At 39.4% G+C, this 17,367-nt stretch overlaps 2 protein-coding genes and 1 long non-coding RNA gene across 3 annotated transcripts; 2 read left to right on the forward strand and 1 right to left on the reverse strand.

The window, feature by feature from the left end:
- Positions 1 to 3,460, forward strand: LOC121645052 (ras-related protein Rab-18-B). The gene is made up of 7 exons (XM_041993346.1): positions 1 to 189; positions 615 to 670; positions 779 to 840; positions 1,182 to 1,254; positions 1,433 to 1,551; positions 1,712 to 1,778; positions 2,373 to 3,460. The coding sequence occupies exons 1-7, from the start codon at positions 122 to 124 to the stop codon at positions 2,543 to 2,545; spliced, it is 618 nt and encodes a 205-aa protein (XP_041849280.1). The 5' UTR covers positions 1 to 121; the 3' UTR covers positions 2,546 to 3,460.
- Positions 3,461 to 4,416: 956 nt separating this feature from the next.
- On the reverse strand, positions 4,417 to 5,021 carry LOC121644266. The gene is made up of 2 exons (XR_006011245.1): positions 4,695 to 5,021; positions 4,417 to 4,528 (listed from the first exon to the last, which is right to left on the reverse strand). It is a non-coding gene; the product is annotated as an uncharacterized LOC121644266 (long non-coding RNA).
- A 7,062-nt stretch (positions 5,022 to 12,083) lies between these two features.
- On the forward strand, positions 12,084 to 15,809 carry LOC121644255 (UDP-glucuronosyltransferase 1A1-like). The gene is made up of 9 exons (XM_041992100.1): positions 12,084 to 12,665; positions 13,206 to 13,269; positions 13,347 to 13,495; positions 14,125 to 14,252; positions 14,346 to 14,439; positions 14,548 to 14,673; positions 14,749 to 14,836; positions 14,930 to 15,149; positions 15,276 to 15,809. The coding sequence occupies exons 1-9, from the start codon at positions 12,132 to 12,134 to the stop codon at positions 15,544 to 15,546; spliced, it is 1,674 nt and encodes a 557-aa protein (XP_041848034.1). The 5' UTR covers positions 12,084 to 12,131; the 3' UTR covers positions 15,547 to 15,809.
- Positions 15,810 to 17,367: the final 1,558 nt, after the last annotated feature.

The following is a 17,367-nucleotide window of genomic DNA, read 5'->3' on the forward strand; positions in this document are numbered from 1 at the left end:
CGGAAGTTACGCGACCAGCAGTCTGTCATCGGAGCTGATAGCCGCCTGCTGCCCCCAAACACGTCTAAAATTGATCGCTCAGATCGTCTCCAGGAGGAGGTGAGACCAGCTCTGTTGTAAGATGGATGAAGACGTGCTGACCACTCTGAAACTGCTGATCATTGGCGAAAGTGGAGTCGGAAAGTCCAGGTTAGTCATTCCAGAGCGAGCTGACAAGCTAGCTTGTTGTGAATGTTGACATGTTTCTTATGTAAGTTTATTCCTTACTGCTCGGCAGCTGCTGCTATCTGGTCTTATGCTTTATCTACCAGTTCACAGTCAAGTATGTGCTGCTAACAAGCTGATATTTTAGTGACTTTGTAACACGAGCCCCTTTTTTTTATTTACACGTAGTTAAAACTTTTGTCCACGTTGTTTTTCTTAGTAATGTCTTTAAATGCGAATAAATGATCCTGCAGCTGCACAGACTAACAAGACTGCATTGTTGTTGTTGCTGTTTATGTTGTGGGATCCTGTGATCATCCAGGCAGGAAACAGGTTGCTAAAGCTTTTTGCCAGCTAACAAAAGCCTACTGTACTACTCATTTCCATGTTATCTTTTCACCCACCTACAGCCTCCTCCTGAGATTCACAGAGGATACTTTTGATCCCGAGCAGTCAGCCACAATAGGTTTTACACCCAAACACACTCAAATATTCACAAATGTGTGGAATGTAATATAAGTAAGAACTGAAATATGAACGATTTGTCTCTTTTCTGTCTGTTGTGGCTCTGCAGGTGTGGACTTTAAAGTGAAGACACTTGCAATAGAGGGAAACAAAGCCAAGCTAGCTATTTGGGTGAGTCTTAATGCCCTCCTCTGCAATGTATAGGTCAGGGGAAAACATTGTGAAGTTAACTAATTTTTCCACAAGATGGCGACATTATACAACCAAATATACAACACCGGGATGTGTTATGTTTCCATACACCAATAGCCCTGAACACAGAAGTTTCAAGTTGTTTTTCTAATTATTAACATTAATATTGTTTGGTCCAGCATGTTGAAAAGTCTCAAAGAGTGCACATGTCCAGTTTATAGCAGTATGATACTTAATTTCTTATCAGAAAGACATGCTATAGTTGTTAATGGATGCTGCTTGTTGGTGGTAATATTTCATATTTTGCTGTTTTTTTGCAGGACACAGCTGGACAGGAACGGTTTCGCACTCTCACACCCAGCTACTATCGTGGTGCACAGGGAGTAATACTTGGTAAACAGCTGATGATGAAATTAATAGGATATGGTGTCATTTCTCTTTTTGTTTTGTCTACATTTATAATAATGTTTGGATTTACATAATAAAGGAAAAGATTATCTAAATATTCTAACTTCTAAATAGCAACATTATTTTTATTTTTTAAAGAATTTCTTTCTTTCCTCTTTGTCAGTATATGATGTCACGAAGCGTGACACTTTTACGAAGCTTGAAAACTGGCTGAACGAACTGGAAACCTACTCAACACGCAACGACATAGTAAAAATGCTGGTTGGGAACAAAATTGATATGGTAAGTTTACATTTACAGATCTTTTTGTCGACTTTGATGCTCATTTGCATCATACAGCTCACCATCGTGAACTTTGACTTTCTAAATACAGTTGCTATTGAAGCAAAGCTGTTGTGCATTTTACTGCTTTGTGATAATTCGACACCTGCTCTGCTTTCAGGATGACCGTGAAGTGGACAGAAATGAGGGTCTGAAATTTGCCAGGAAACACTCTATGCTTTTTATCGGTGAGTCCTGTGGAACCAGACATGGTCGGTCATGTTCATTTAAAGAAACAAAGGCAGAAAGTGTAACTGAAAGCCATTTAAAATGACCATACCATTCTTTAAAGTCTCAACTGTAATTGCATAGTTGGAGCAAGTCATTGAGAAAGTTATGCATTAAGTTTAGATTAGCTGCTCTGTCTGTCCTACTTTGGCATATGAGTCTGGACCGAAAGATGCAGCCACTGCAGAAGAAACGCGTTTCATTGATCAAATCCATGTCCGCACGTGTTCTTCATTCCCGTCTCCATTCCGGCCCTCTCCGGGAAATTAGGTTAACATTTCAGTGGAGTTTCCATTTCAGAAAAAGCTAAATTAAGAGGGTTTGAAACAAGAATATGTCATTGGCTTAATCTACTTAAAGATTAAATAAAGTAATTTCTTACTTGATATGTCATGTTTGTCAATACAAGGATAATTTAAAAAGAAAAAAGTGTTCTAGGTTTGTTTAAAGGGCAGATGTTTTAGATTTAAAACCTGAAATTTTTTCCTCTTCTGGTTTGTCCTCTGTAATATTTTGGACTCCTTACCGATCCCATAAATCCTCCCTTTGTTCAGAGGCCAGTGCAAAGACCAAAGACGGCGTCCAGTGTGCCTTTGAGGAGCTAGTGGAGAAGATCCTGCAGACTCCGGGGCTTTGGGAGAGCGAAAACCAGGGTCAGATCCTCCAGCTCAGGGACCAGGACCAGGCCAGGGGCAGGGCATGCGGGGGATATTGTTCCATACCTTGAAACTGTGTAAAATGAAAAAAAAAATCACCTTATAGTCGGGACTACGGACCAGAGACCAGAGTTATTTGCTGGAGTTCTGTTCTTCAGAGCATTGCAGTTTGCACAATTACTGTTCAACCATCATCACTTATGTGTCACTACTCTGTTTAAATAATGAATGAAAAAGAAAACAGTGCAGGCACAAGCTCTTCTCTAAGGAAGAACAGTGTTTTAAATTAACATAAAGCCACGTATACTTATGTGACATGAGTACGTGTCTGGTTTGAATTTCTGTCATTGGCAGCAGTGATTCAGGTTACTAGCATAGTGCCTATAACATGAACCAGTTTGTAGCTACAGTAGATTACCTTTCAGATTTGATTCAGAGTAATTAATTCTAATATTGAAGTCTCCTCAGTCCTGAAAAAAAACCCAATTTTATTTATGCTTTATTGGCTGCAAATGTCGACCTTTGTGTAGCTGCTCAGTACAAACTCTTCCACCACAATCGGAGGCTTTGGTAAACACACAGCATACAGCTTGGATTGAGGATGGTGGCAGAGGTTGTAATGATTATATTAACCTCAAGTTAACACCTAATGATGGTTTTTTTAGTGTGTTGCACATCAGACCACTGTGAATGCTTCCAAAGAAGGTTTTTTTTCCCTCCAATGGAGCCCAGTTACTGTTTGTTTCACTTTTAACTTAGTTGTTGATTTGATGATGTAGATGCTTTCCGTTTAGCCAATTTCTTGTGTTTAGTCCTCATAACATGGTCATACTCTAAACAAGTAATCATATTTGCCTTGAGGGATGTTTGTTCCTGACACTACTCGTCTTTGCATGTGTTATATGGACTATAGCTGCCTTAATGTTGAGATGTTTGCAAGATTGTTTGAATTGTCTCAAACTAAAATAAACCTGAAGATGCTGTCACCCCCCCCTCCACTGAGTCCCTTTGTTACCGTTTTGTTTGTACTGTGGGGAAGTTCAGCTAAATCAGAAGCAGGTGTGGAGTGGAAACAAAAGGTGAGGCTCTCTTTCCAGAATACTGTTGATGACTCGCTGCTTTTACACGCAAGAAAACAGTCTTCACTGAAAATGTAAAAAAAAAAAAAAAAAAAAACGACATAGAGAATCCACAAATCATTGCGTATTTGTTAAATAAAAAGTTTCACTTTGAAGGCCTGACTGGTGTGAAGATGATGGAACTGGACACGTCTGTCTCCAGACGCAGTGACATCGCGCTTGGCTACATTAAAGATAAATACAGTAATCCAGCCGCACAGGAGCTAATGGACGTGACTTCGTTCCTTGATCCTAGATTCAAGACTGACTACATAAGTGCAGAGAATGTCCCACACATCAAAGAGCGAGTGAAGATCGAAATGGATCAGGTGGCACGAAAGGTACCTTTGTGTAGTTTAGTAATGTTTAGAATACCACATCAATACAAGTGACATTTTTATTACACTGATTGGTATTTTGTTTACATAGAATGCCCAATTGCTCAAAATCACATCAGACTGCAAAACTTTGACAGCTCTCATCACTAAGTTTTATAGGAAAAGAGGTCTCGTCTCAGCACCACAGATGCCATGCCCCAGGGTGCAGCAAAGGCAGACCCATCCACCACAGGGAAGGGAAAGCGGTCACTGGGCAGCTTCTTCAAGAGCAAGGTTGTCCCTCCTCTTTCCGTCACTATGGAGCTGGAGGATGCCATTAAAGCTGAACTGGACAACTACCTGATGACTCCTACTGTCGATGGAGAGGAAGATCCACTGGCCTGGTGGAGAGTGCACAAAGTTAACTTTCCACGGCTGAGCAAACTGGCTAGTAAATTTGCCATCAGAGAGATTGTTGATACTGTCTGATTTTGGAAGGTTGGCCTGCCATTCTGGGTAATCAGTGATGTTGGCATTGTGGGGTGTTCTCCAACGGGGTGAGCATGGAACATCTTCCTGTGAAACTTCATCTTCATGTTCCTCTTCATCCACAGGCCAACTGTTTTCAAAATAAACCAGTAAGCATAAAATTAGAATAGGTCATATAAACCTCTCTTTACCCACTGATGTGCACACACAGACACACACACAGGCACACACATGTTCATTCCATACAGTATGTTACTCTACTGACTGAATCCTGATTTCCTAACTCTCCCTCAAACCTGATTCTGGAGTCCAGTCTTCCTCACTGTCACTCTCCTCAAGCTCACTGTCCTCACTGTCTGAAGGAATGAGCCTGACCGCTTGATCATGTTCCTTATATGGATAAAATGTTTATGCTTCCATTTCCTGTGAGTAACAGTAGATAGTACAGCAAAAAACTTGATTATGTTGATAGCTATGCATCCCTACACACCTCATCCATGAGCGTGTTATAGTTAACACAAATGTGGTCTAACTGCACAATGTTGCCCTGAGGCAACGGATGAAAAACTGCCATTTCAGTAAATAAATGAAGGCTCTTTTAGTTCTGCAGTTGTAATAACTGCCATTGGTCAAGAACTTTAAAGAATGTGCATTCATGTTTTTGTTAATAATCCCTGTCTCGGCCGGTGTACCCCAGGGATCAGTCCTGGGCCCCCTTCTGTTCATCACATATCTTCTCCCCGTTGGCTAAATTTTCCGTAAACATAATATCAACTTCCACTCCTACGCAGACGACACCCAGCTCTACATCTCCAAACCGCACTCCTCTCTTCCTCCTTCCTCTCTCGCCGACTGCCTCCAGGAAATTAAAGCATGGTTCTCCTCCAATTTTCTCAAACTCAACAGCAGTAAAACTGAAGTTCTACTTGTCGGCACACCCTCCACTCTAACCAAGTCTCACAGTTTCTCCATCAACATTGACAGTTCTACCATTTTCCCCTCCTCTCAGGTCAAGAGTCTCGGCGTCATTCTCGACAGCACCCTATCATTTCAAGCCCACATCAATAGCATTACTCGGTCTGCCTACTTCCACCTTCGTAATATCAATCGTCTACGCTCTTCACTCACTCCACATGCTGCTGCAATCCTTATCCATAGTCTTGTCACATCCTGCATCGACTACTGTAACTCACTCCTCTTCGGTCTTCCCAATAAATCACTTCAGAAACTGCAGCTTCTCCAGAACTCTGCTGCTCGTATCCTGACTCGCACCTCTTCCTTTCAACATATTTCCCCTGTCCTTCAACAACTCCACTGGCTCCCAATAAAATACAGAATTAACTATAAGTTACTGGTCCTCACTTTCAAAGGTATTCACCATCTGGCCCCTCCTTATCTGTCTGATCTCCTCCATATTGCCACTCCCTCCCGTGCTCTCAGGTCATCCTCCTCCATTCACCTTACTGTTCCCTCTGCCTGTCTCTCTACCATGGGGAGCAGAGCGACTCTGCTCCCCAGCTCTGGAACTCACTTCCATCCGAAATTAGGAACATCAGCTCCCTTCCATCATTCACATCTGCACTCAAAACCCACCTGTTTAAACTGGCATACTCCCTATAACCCATGTATACTGACTGTTTTGTGTAATTTTTATATCAATGTCCGTTATCTCTTTTAACTCTTATGTAATTTATGTTTTTATTGTCTTTTTATTTATTTTTTATTTTTGTGTACGGTGACCTTGGGTGTTTGAAAGGCGCCAAGAAATAAAATGCATTATTATTATTATTATTAATAAACACCTTTGAAAGCAGTTCTTACCTTTAGCTTTCATCCTTGTATTAGAGTAATAGCTTTTAATGCTTTGGTATAATGTCATTTTCTGTCATGTTTGTATATGCTACTGTACATTGTACTGTACAGTCGTCTGTCTTCAGGTTTCAAGATTCCTTTCTTTTACTTAAACTAACTTCCATCTGGTTATTTGCTGACAGTTAAAAGAGGAGCTCCTTTAATTTGCTTTATTTTTTTCCATTTATTAATCACCATTTTCTCTTATTTTTCTCTAAGCAAATTGTTTTTTTGTTTTTTTTTCCCAGACAGATTTCAGATCCTTAGTTTGCTTGATTTAAACATTGATCAGGCCTTCATTGTTGTGATGATCACATCTTAGCCAATTTGATGTGAAAAGCGATCCAATAAAAATTTTACTCTCTTAAATTCCTCTTTAAAATCCTGACAGCTCTCTCTATACCGTTTCCAAAAGTACTTTCGAATGCTGGTCTTTTTTTGGGGTTTTTCGCTGACACATAGTCGTTGCTTCAGAATGATAATAAGGGTTTTATCAAAAATTCCAAAATCATCTGGTGAAATTGCTGCTTCCAGGAGCTCTTCAGTTGACTTAAATATTTTGTAAAGGCCTTTCTCTATAACCTTGGTTAGATCTTGAATATTTTTCGTGTTAAAGATGTTGGTATCACCTTCAACCAAGTTAAGTTTAGCAAGTATCAGAGTTGAAAGCCTTTTTCTGGCAGTTTGGATGTCCAGTGCTGGTTTTTTGTTCTTAGTTTTGTATTTTGACAGAAGCCTTACAAGCAATGCAACAACAAGGCTGTCTGCCCACTTCTCAGCATCAGAAGATGAAACTGACCTTGATGTTTCTTTAGGTGGTTCCTCTTTTTGTTCTGTCAATCCATCTCTTGCAATAATGCTGGGTTCAGTTTTTTTACTGAGATGTGATTCCTGGAGTGACAAAGAAGTTGGTGTTGAGACTTCAGAGGATGCTGATCCACTCTGGGTTTTATCTGATGATAGAAGTTCTTCTTGAAAAAGATTTTCAATGTCAGTTAGGGTTTCTAATACTTGGCTGTCCAATTGTTCTGTAGGTTTTCCCATTGCTAGAAAAACCTGCTGCAGGAATTTTAAAACTGCATCTTCTGTGATGGAATACAGAATGTCAGGAGCAAAAGTCCTCTTAGTTCCCTCTTCTGTCTTTCTTATTTTTGAAAACACTGTATCTGAAAGCCATTTACCTTTAGGTACAACGGGTTTCTGATAAAAATTCCCAATCATAAGATGATCGTACATCTTATCAGTTAACTGTCTGGCAAACTTCTGCAATTCCCCCCTGAGTTTGATGCTGTCCATAATTTCTTTGAGATTCTTTGTTTCTTCTGATGAACTGATATCTGATATAAAGGTGTTCAGATCAGTTTTGAAAGTTTCAAAATTTACCTGTAAACCTTTCTGTTTCATAACAGTTTTCAATCTTTCCTGGCTTGTCGCAGGTGAATGCAAGAATTCAGGCTTGGACAATTCTGACACAACCCCTGGTATGATATCTGCATTTGTGGCATCTTCAGCTTGTGGGCTCCTTGCATTATGATGGATATCCACTACAAACTTTTCATCTTGTTTCCTAAATGACCTCTTCAGATCTGCCTGCATCTCGTCGAAGTGTTTTTGGACAATTTCCAAGAAGGTTCTTTTCTTTTGAGGCATAATTCCTGCAATGGCTTCTGATCTTTTACAGCCTGAACTTGCAAAAAATGTTTGGACTGTCTGGCTGGGAACTGTCTGGCTGGGAACTGTCTGACTGGGGACTGTCTGGCTGGGAACTGTTTGGCTGGGAACTGTCTGGTTGGGAACTGTCTGACTGGGGACTGTCTGACTGGGAACTGTCTGACTGGGAACTGCCTGACTGGAAACTGACTGGGGACTGTGTGGCTGGGGACTGTCTGGCTGGGAACTGTCTGACTGGGAACTGTCTGGCTGGGAACTGTCTGACTGGGAACTGTCTGACTGGGAACTGTCTGGCTGGGAACTGTCTGACTGGAAACTGTCTGACTGGGAACTGTCTGGCTGGGAACTGTCTGGTTGGGAACTGTCTGACTGGGGACTGTCTGACTGGGAACTGTCTGACTGGGGACTGTCTGACTGGGAACTGTCTGACTGGGAACTGTCTGACTGGGAACTGCCTGACTGGGAAAAGGATAAATACTGACACAAAACTGAACTGTTTTTACTGCGACGTCTCAGTGATTAGCGGTAACAGCTTTGATGAATTTCTGATCTTGAATTATCGGTGTTGTCCTTAAACGGAGTGGTGTTGGACTGGGGGGACAAATGGTAACATTAACCCAGGGCCCCGTGCAGGGTTGGGGACCCTAGAAAATCCTGGAATGAAAAGTTTTTTGAGTTCCATTTTAAAATATCTAATTAATTATTCTCAAGAATCAAGGCTGTTTATTTGTCATCATACAAGTGCAGGAGACAAGTACAATGAAATGTATTCCAGTGCAACCCGTCCAAACAGGATCAGGCAGACTGAGGCAGCAGCCATGGCGCACCTATATATTCTGATAATCAAAGTCAGTTTGACAGACTGAATGGAGGTGCAGACAGACTGAGTTTTGCATTATATTTATAATAGATGCTCTTAGAGGCCCTGTCATCCCTCTAAAATTGTACAAAATGGTTTAGTCCACACCAACAACGTTCAGTTCATCTTAGTTTCACACAGAGTGCAGCCTCTGTGTCATAAATTTCCCAGTGAATATTCCAAAGAAAGTGAAGTCTGGATGCCAGAAAAGAGAGAGAAAGAGAGAGAGAGAGAGAGAGAGAGAGAGAGAGAGAGAGAGAGAGAAACATAAGATAAGAAAATGCTGCTCACCTCTGTTCTTAGAGAAGAAGCACCTGAACTAAAAACGGAGTTTGAGCTGATATCAGCAGCAATTGTCTAGGCAACATGTAAGGATTGATTTAGGAACTACACAGATTTACTATCATAAATTCATCAAAGATGTTTCTGCCTCACGATAAAAAAAAAAAAAAAAAAACAGCTCCACTTTGTATCAACATTATGGTCCTTTCCAAGTGATCAATCATGACATATTTTGGTATCAATGGATTCCTTGTAATTTCAGAATCGTGAATATGCTACTGACAATGTTTTATTTGATAAACTAAATGCAACCCGAAGTCTGTAATGTTGATAACAAATGATCTACCATATAATACCCATCTTGCTGTAAAATATTTATAAGCCTCTAATCTGACTTGCATGCTTTTAGTTCTGCCCCATATGAAGTGCGATTGTCCATTGACTATAGTTGCAAATATCAAGGTAAGGTGAATTAGGTAGCAATATCTCCGTCAGTTGGATGTTTTGGGATTTTTTTTAATCAGGAATTTGGAAAATCATATGGATTTTGAGCACCAACAAGTGCATGTTTTTCAAAATATCATTGTCTGACTTGACCATAGAAGTGCTGAACTTGTTTGGAAAGAGTTAAGTTCACTAGCGCCATCCCTGATAAGAAACAGTTAATAATCACTAGTGGGAGCAGGTTCCAGCTAGCATTTGCCACCCAACATGGCGGCGTAAACAAACAATGTGACATCAGTGAGAATGGTCTATAGAAAATAGATGGATGGATCAGAAAGCTGTCCAGTCTGTATCTTTTAAGCTACAGAGTAGAATAAGCTCAAAATAAAACAGGAGGTACAAAACAAAACATGATTCATGTGTTTGTTGGTTTAGCCTAGCACCTGGTTTATTACATAACAATCAAATATACTGAACCTTTCAGCACCACTTTAACATTGTAACGCCTGTATTGGCAAAGATTAACATCATGAATGACATGGTCCTCAGTTTCAGACACAGCAGCAGCAGATCATCATGTCTAGATGAGGCTGAAGTTATTCAGTTTACAATCAATCATCTGCAGCTGGTTCAAACTAAATGATCTCAGACCTCTGATACCCATATGAACTTGTTAAAAAAATGTATAATATGGGACCTTTAAGATAATCTTGTATCTATGTAGCATATATGGTGTCGGTCCTCCTTGTAGCAGAGAGTAAAGCTTGTTTTGTACCCTGCGAGAAGCAAGAACTTTGTTCTTGTTCTCAGCTGAATGAACAAGAAAAAAGTTTGCATTGGTCCTGTCATTTCATCCTCCACAAGAAGCTTTGTCTGTGGAGGGGTGGAGATTTTTATTTGGAATGAACAGCTAACCGGGTTATTTAATATTTAACAAACAACTTTGTCCATGACAGGGCGAGTCTGAGCACTCAGCGGTGTCTGTGTCTTTATTTTCCATGTGCTGTATTCAGTTTCTGACCACCTCGATCAGCTGTTAATTAAGGCCTCAAAAAAGGCCACAAGCCAGTCCAACAAGGTACACAGATCTTGAGAAATTATTATTATTGCAAATTCCTTTGTGTTTGTTTCCTGTTTTATTTTGACGTTTCAGTTGGTACTTAGGTACTATGCACATTGGTACTATTTATATACCTTTGTTTACATTTTGTTAATCCTGAGTGCTATGTTTTATGATACAACCTGCGCAAAATGAGCTAAAATGATTCTTATGTCTTGCAGCCATGTGTCACTACAACCATATTCCTGATCATAATGCAGCAAACAACAGCACTTGTCTTTCCAACTGCTTGCCTGTGTGATAATGTTGGTAAACTTCTGATTGGACTCAAATCTTTGCATAATGGTGGCTAAAGGCATGCAGGATTATCCTAAACAAAACCATCATTAATGGACCAAAGACCACTAACTATTTACTTTAACAAATTTTGCCTTACTTTCTCACATGAGATGAGTATTTTAGTTGTAATAAACAATTAAATGTTTCCTAAAGCTTAGGTTTAAAAAGTCATCATTAACAAATGCAACCCTTTTTCAAGTTTGTGCTGCTGTGCAGCCATACAGATTTCTCTAGATCTGTCCCTGATGGTGCTTTTTAATTATGAAGCAGGTAAACAAATGTTCTGAGATTACAATGAAGAAGAGGCTAAGAAAATAAGGGAACAAAACAGATGTAATCCAGTTCTACCTTAAACCAAAGAAGGACCCAGAATCCCAACTTAAGTTTAATCATCTGACATCTCCCTATGTGTCAAACAGCTCTTGTAGATCCCGTGTGGATTTGTTGAAACAATGGAACATACTTCATGAAATATGTTCAATGACTTTTGGACAACATTTCTAAGTTGGCTTCATTCAAAACCCATTGCACCCCTTTGAAAATTTTTTGGTGAAATATTGTGTAATATTAAAATAAATAATAAATAATACATTACCTGTAAATAACTTAATTTAGTTGACTGAAAACATCATTTATCAGTATAAATAATGCAAAGAATGAAGCCTCGTATCAATGAATGGAAGAATTAATTTGAATGTTTGTGAAACTCCTCCATTATGTAAAGAGTAAGAATGCTCTTATACTTTTTCCTTGCTGGTATGTTTTTTTTTATGTTGGACTGAGACCCTCAACTTGTTCATTTGACTGACCCTGTTTGTATTATAGTTAGTTCTCTACTTCAGCCATTTTAACACTTGGAAAATGTCTATGTCATTGTTAGAATGTGCCTTAATGGTTGTAAATGTGCATAGACCAATAAAAGTAGGGGAGAAAAAAGGTTTAGGTTTCTCCTTTGATATAGAAGTGGGATTACTACATTGCCACTGTCACACTACACACTGTTTTACACACTTTTCCCCAGTTAAATACAGTGTAGAGCCATGACCATGTATTTTCTTCTCTGTGGATAACAATAAAATTACTGTGACAATGATTAAATTGCTTGTAAATCCCATAACACTGCTCTCTGATTTATATTGGCTACTCACACTTGGACTTTGAGCACAAATATGCTGATATTTCTCTGTTGGATTCAGTAAGCTGCAGAAACACCAACTAAGAAGAACAATGAGGAAAGCAACAGTTTTAGTGTTTTTGCTGCTTAACATGGCCACACAAGTGAGTGGTGGAGGAGATAAGAAAATAGGATTGGTGGCAGAAAAGTCTAGACCAGGAAGAAGAGAAAACTCAAGAGAGGCAAAAGAAAGTGACTCCATTCCTGCAGGTGACAGTGTTTCATCTGTTTTCTTAGGTAAACTGCTGGTGGTGCCGATGGATGGGAGTCGTTGGGTGGGCATTAAAGCCATTGCCCAGGAAATGGGTCGACGTGGACACAGGGTTACTGTGGTGATGCCGGAGGTCAGCTTACAGATGGGCCCAGGGGATAACTACAGCACTTTGTTTTATCCAGTTCCATATGACAAGGCTTTTATTGACTCTTTGACCTCCATGCATATGGACATGATGCAAAAATCTTCACAGTCATTCATTCAGAAGATAAAAAAGAGGATCTCCCAGGTTCAAAACATGACCAGCTTTATGCATATCACTGCAGAGAGCCTGCTGTTCAATGACAGCCTCATCTCACATCTGGCAATGCAGGTAAGTGCGAAAATGTGAAGAGGAAACACAGTATGAGAAGAAAGTCAAGAAGATGTATTAATTCTACATTAAAGCTTTTAGAAACTTTCAGTTTTTGTACATTTTAGACCCGTATTAAAATAGAATTAAAAGTGGTTGAAAGCCAATAAGATACTTTCCATCAATGAGCTGGTATATTTCTGAGTATGAGCGAAAATAGTGAGTTCTCATTACATTCTTCTCATCCTCTGCATATCCATCCATCCATCCATCCATCTATCCATCCATCCATCCATCCATCCATCCATCCATACATCCATACATACATACATACATACATACATTTTCTTTACCACTTCATCCAATTCAGGGTTGTGGGGAAGCTGGAGCCTATCCCAGCAATTAGCAGGCGAGAGGCAGGGTACGCCCTGAACGGGTTGCCAGTCCATCGCAGTACTTTAGATGTTCTTTGTATAAATATGAGAGAAGTAAAGGCTGAGGAGCTGAATTTTATTTTAACCCCTTATATTTCCCATTCATCTTGTCCCTCTCATTTCAAAGGGTTTTCATGCAGTTTTGACGGATCCCATTGCTCCAACAGGTTCATTAATAGCTCGGAAATTTGGTGAGTTCCCTCTCTCTATTGGAATCTGTGAGTTTGTGTACCTGTTTTTTAACCCCTCGTTGTTAAATCATTTTCAGGTATTCCCACTATTAATCTGCTGAGGGGCATTCCTTGTTCTCTAGACATGAAGGCTGCAGGCTGTCCCTCTCCGGCCTCGTACGTGCCTCAGTTTTTTAGTGGATACACAGACAGAATGAGCTTCAAGGAAAGCGTGATCAACACCTTGGTGAGCCAGACATGTACAAAAAAGATGATTTTTGGTTTAACTTTAAACAAAAGGGGAAAAAAAGTTGCTTCCCTTTTTCTTTTTAATGATTTGATGAGCTCAAGGTGCCTATCATTTTGAAGCAACAAACAAACAGGAAATAAAAGAAAAGCTCCAGAAAGAAAACAGATTTTTTTTGTATTAAAGTATTCAGCTACTCCCCCCCCCCAAAAAAACTATGTTTAGTTTGTTATTATATAGACGTCTGATAAACACTCCAGTCTCTGATGTGGCGTTTACAGCTTTGTAAGCTTTACTTTAGGCCTTTTGTTACCATTTTGTTTACAATACTTATTTCCTGGTCTGCGGTTTGTTGTGCAGCCATATTCTCTTTTTTGTAAATATTTGATTTCATGTTGGGGCAGCACAGTGGTGCTTCTAATCGTTCATACAGATTTGATGGATAACCCAGTCCTAATCTGTAATTCTTGCATACTTTGTCCCTGACCTGTTTGGAGAGCTCCATGGTTTTTATTGGGCTACGTGTTTGGTTGTATCACAAACTTTAGGACTTTTCACAACAACTACAGGCTGTACATAGGTCTACCGAGATTATGTAATATATTACTTGTTTTGCTTGTGATATGCAGGTGAGTTTAGTGGAGCCACTTTTCTGTCGACTGCTGTACTGGAAGTTTGATAATATAGCCTATCAATTTCTGGAAGAAGAGGTGGGCGTAGCTGAGGTGCTGTCAGAATCTGATATCTGGCTGCAGAGGTAAGACAGAGAATGGTATTTATTTGAATATGAAAGGAATTTATTTATTTACTTCTTTATAAGTCTTCCTTTTGTATGATGCTGTTTTATCAGGATTGACTTCACACTGGAGTTCCCCCGTCCCCTCATGCCAAATATAATTCTAGTTGGTGGAATCAACTGCAACATGAGAAATCCTCTTTCCCAAGTAAGATCTATAAATTTTAGCTTCCTATTAAATCCTCCAAAAATAACTACAGATGAATCAATGACGACCAATGAATGCAAGGTGCCATTTTGTGTGTCTTTTTTGCAGAATTTAGAGTCGTGGGTTTCAGGAAAGCACGGCTTTGTAGTCTTCACTCTGGGCTCCATGGTGTCAGATATGCCCGAAGACATCACCTCCATCTTTATAGAAGCTTTCAGACAGATTCCACAGAAGGTAAAAAAAAAAACATTTATGAACATCTGTGAAAATAAATCTCAAGGCATAAACTAAAACCTTAATTATTGACAGGTCATATGGAGGTACACTGGGAAGGTTCCTGGGAACATCTCAGATAATGTGAAGATAATGAAATGGGTGCCACAAAATGACCTACTAGGTGTGTGAAATGCAGCAAATCTTAAAACATGTCAGTCAGAGCTGATGATGTCTCACATATCACATCGGTTTGTTTCTACATGTTGTGTGTTAGCCCATCCTGGAGCACGAGCTTTCATCACTCATGCTGGCTCGCATGGTGTGTTTGAGGGTTTGTGTCATGCTGTCCCCATGGTGATGGTGCCAGTTAATGGGGACCAGATTGATAATGCAGAGAAAATAGCGAGCAGAGGAGCAGGAATCGTATTGGATATAACTTCTGTCACCACAGAAATAATAATTCAAGGACTGAATGAAGTCATCAATGACACCAGGTGAGGAGTTACAATATATATATATATTTTTTACTATTATTTTTTATTGTTGATCTTGCTCCATCTGGATCAGTTCCGCTGTGTTTGGCATGTTTGAACTCTTGCCATCCATGTGTGTATGCTCAGGTACAAGGAAAACATGGAGAAGTTGTCATCTCTTCATAAAGACCGGCCGATTGAACCACTCGACCTTTCAGTGTACTGGACAGAATTTGTGATGCGACACAAAGGGGCAAAGCACCTGAAAGCTGCTGTCCATGATCTCAACTGGTTCCAGTACTTCTGCCTGGATGTTTTGGCACTAATGGCTGCTGTGGTGCTGGTTTTTGTAATACTGCTGACAAAATGCATGAAAGTATGCTTCCAGAAACTTGGTAGGAAGAGGAAACAGGACTAAGATGATGATATAAATAAGTTTGTATCTTCACCTCAATGTAAAGGAACATTTTTTAGAAACATATCATTTTGTGTAAGAAACATTAAGCTATGGTACTAGTCAAAAGTTTGGTCACCCATTCAAATTTAAGAGGTACACTGGATAACCTAAGATTGGGGTTAGTCAAATATATTTAGCAGATATAACTCCATTAGTTTCAGTTAAATATATGCATTTATGTCTAATTAACAAACACAATTTTTTAAGGCAAGAAATTTGCAACTTTTAGATTTTACAGTGTAGGTGCATGCTAACTTTTTTTTTTTGCCTCATCAATCATCCACCTTTCACCATAGTTTCAGTATGTGGAAGGCATTGACATTAAAATAAGGGTTATCTGTTATAATGTTAATTAATTATGAAAATTACTGGTTTGTTTTCATTAATTTAGGTAGTTTTGTGGGACTGCTCTCAAGTTACTGAGTGTCCCAGTGTTTAAATCAATTATACATACAGTTGATGGACCATGAGAGGTCTGTGGCGTTACATTACTTTAGCAAAATCCCTGCTGCAAAGCAAGAACAATTTTGAGTTTACCCATTACTGTAAGTTTTGTGGACTTGAAATAAAATATAAGATTTTATAAAGTATCTCTATTAATTTATGTGAAGATTAACATGTTTCTTCCACAACCTCATTTACTTTCAACATACCGAGATTTATCATGTACAATTAAGTTCTACAAACTCCCATTTGTTCCAGTCAATTGTACTCACTGAAGTTAACTAAAACATAATCTTTTTAAGGCAATGAGTTAAGGCAACTTTTTAGATTTTACAGTGGTGTAGGTTTTGACTGGTATTACATCAAGAAACAAAGACGATACAAGAAAAATCTAAATAACAGGAAGACAACAGGTCTTCATTGTTCATCCTCACATTGGTCTGTTAAGCTTTTCCTCAACAACAGCAGCAGTTTGTGATGCTAAAATGTGTTTACAAGTTAAGAGGATGAATTAGCTTTTCATGATGAGCACTAATCCTGTGTGGTTGACATGGCTGGGGTCAGTGTGCAACAGTACAAGCAGCGTTAAACTGTTGATTCAATGGAGGAATGTCTGACATTCATTTACCTGTTGATGTTTCATCTGCCTTTCAGACTTAATCAAACTATTTACGCTCTGTAGTTCAGTCAGTGAAGACACTGGAGACACATGAAAAATATGCACGTGGTATTTAACAGGTTTTAGGAGTATTCAAGCAGGTTTTAGGTGTACTCGAGCATTTTCTCGCCTCTCTTGAGGAGAATAAATTATTGTTTTGGTATAAATCATTATCTAGTGAAATGGGAAAAGTTCCATGCATTTGTCAAAACTTGTTTTCTGCAAACAAATCAAAACAACAAAAACCAAAGTAAAAGAAGTCTTTGAATTCTAATTGTATTCTAAGCGAACATCCTTGCATCTTTAAATGCTGGACTGGCTAACTACAGTTGACATGTAAATGGACTTGTACTTATATAGCGCTTTTCCAGTCAGCTTGACCACTCAAAGCACTTTACACTACATATCACATTCACACACACATACCCCAATAGGCACATCAGGAGGCAACGTGGGTTTAAGTGTCTTGCCCAAAGACACTTTGGCATGTAGTCAGGGAAAGCCTGGAATTGATCCACCAACCTTTTGGTTGGAAGACAACTGCTCTTCCTCCTGAGCTACAGCCGCCCAAGTCAGGTCTCCCGGGGTAATTCAAGGAATGGTTATACCAGCATGGCATCCTACCTAGGATACTGTGGCCATTGCTGGTGTACAAATTCACAAGAGAAGGCTGAGCAGTC

Source organism: Melanotaenia boesemani, chromosome 8 (genome assembly GCF_017639745.1).
Source record: "Melanotaenia boesemani isolate fMelBoe1 chromosome 8, fMelBoe1.pri, whole genome shotgun sequence".
Lineage (NCBI taxonomy): Eukaryota > Metazoa > Chordata > Actinopteri > Atheriniformes > Melanotaeniidae > Melanotaenia > Melanotaenia boesemani.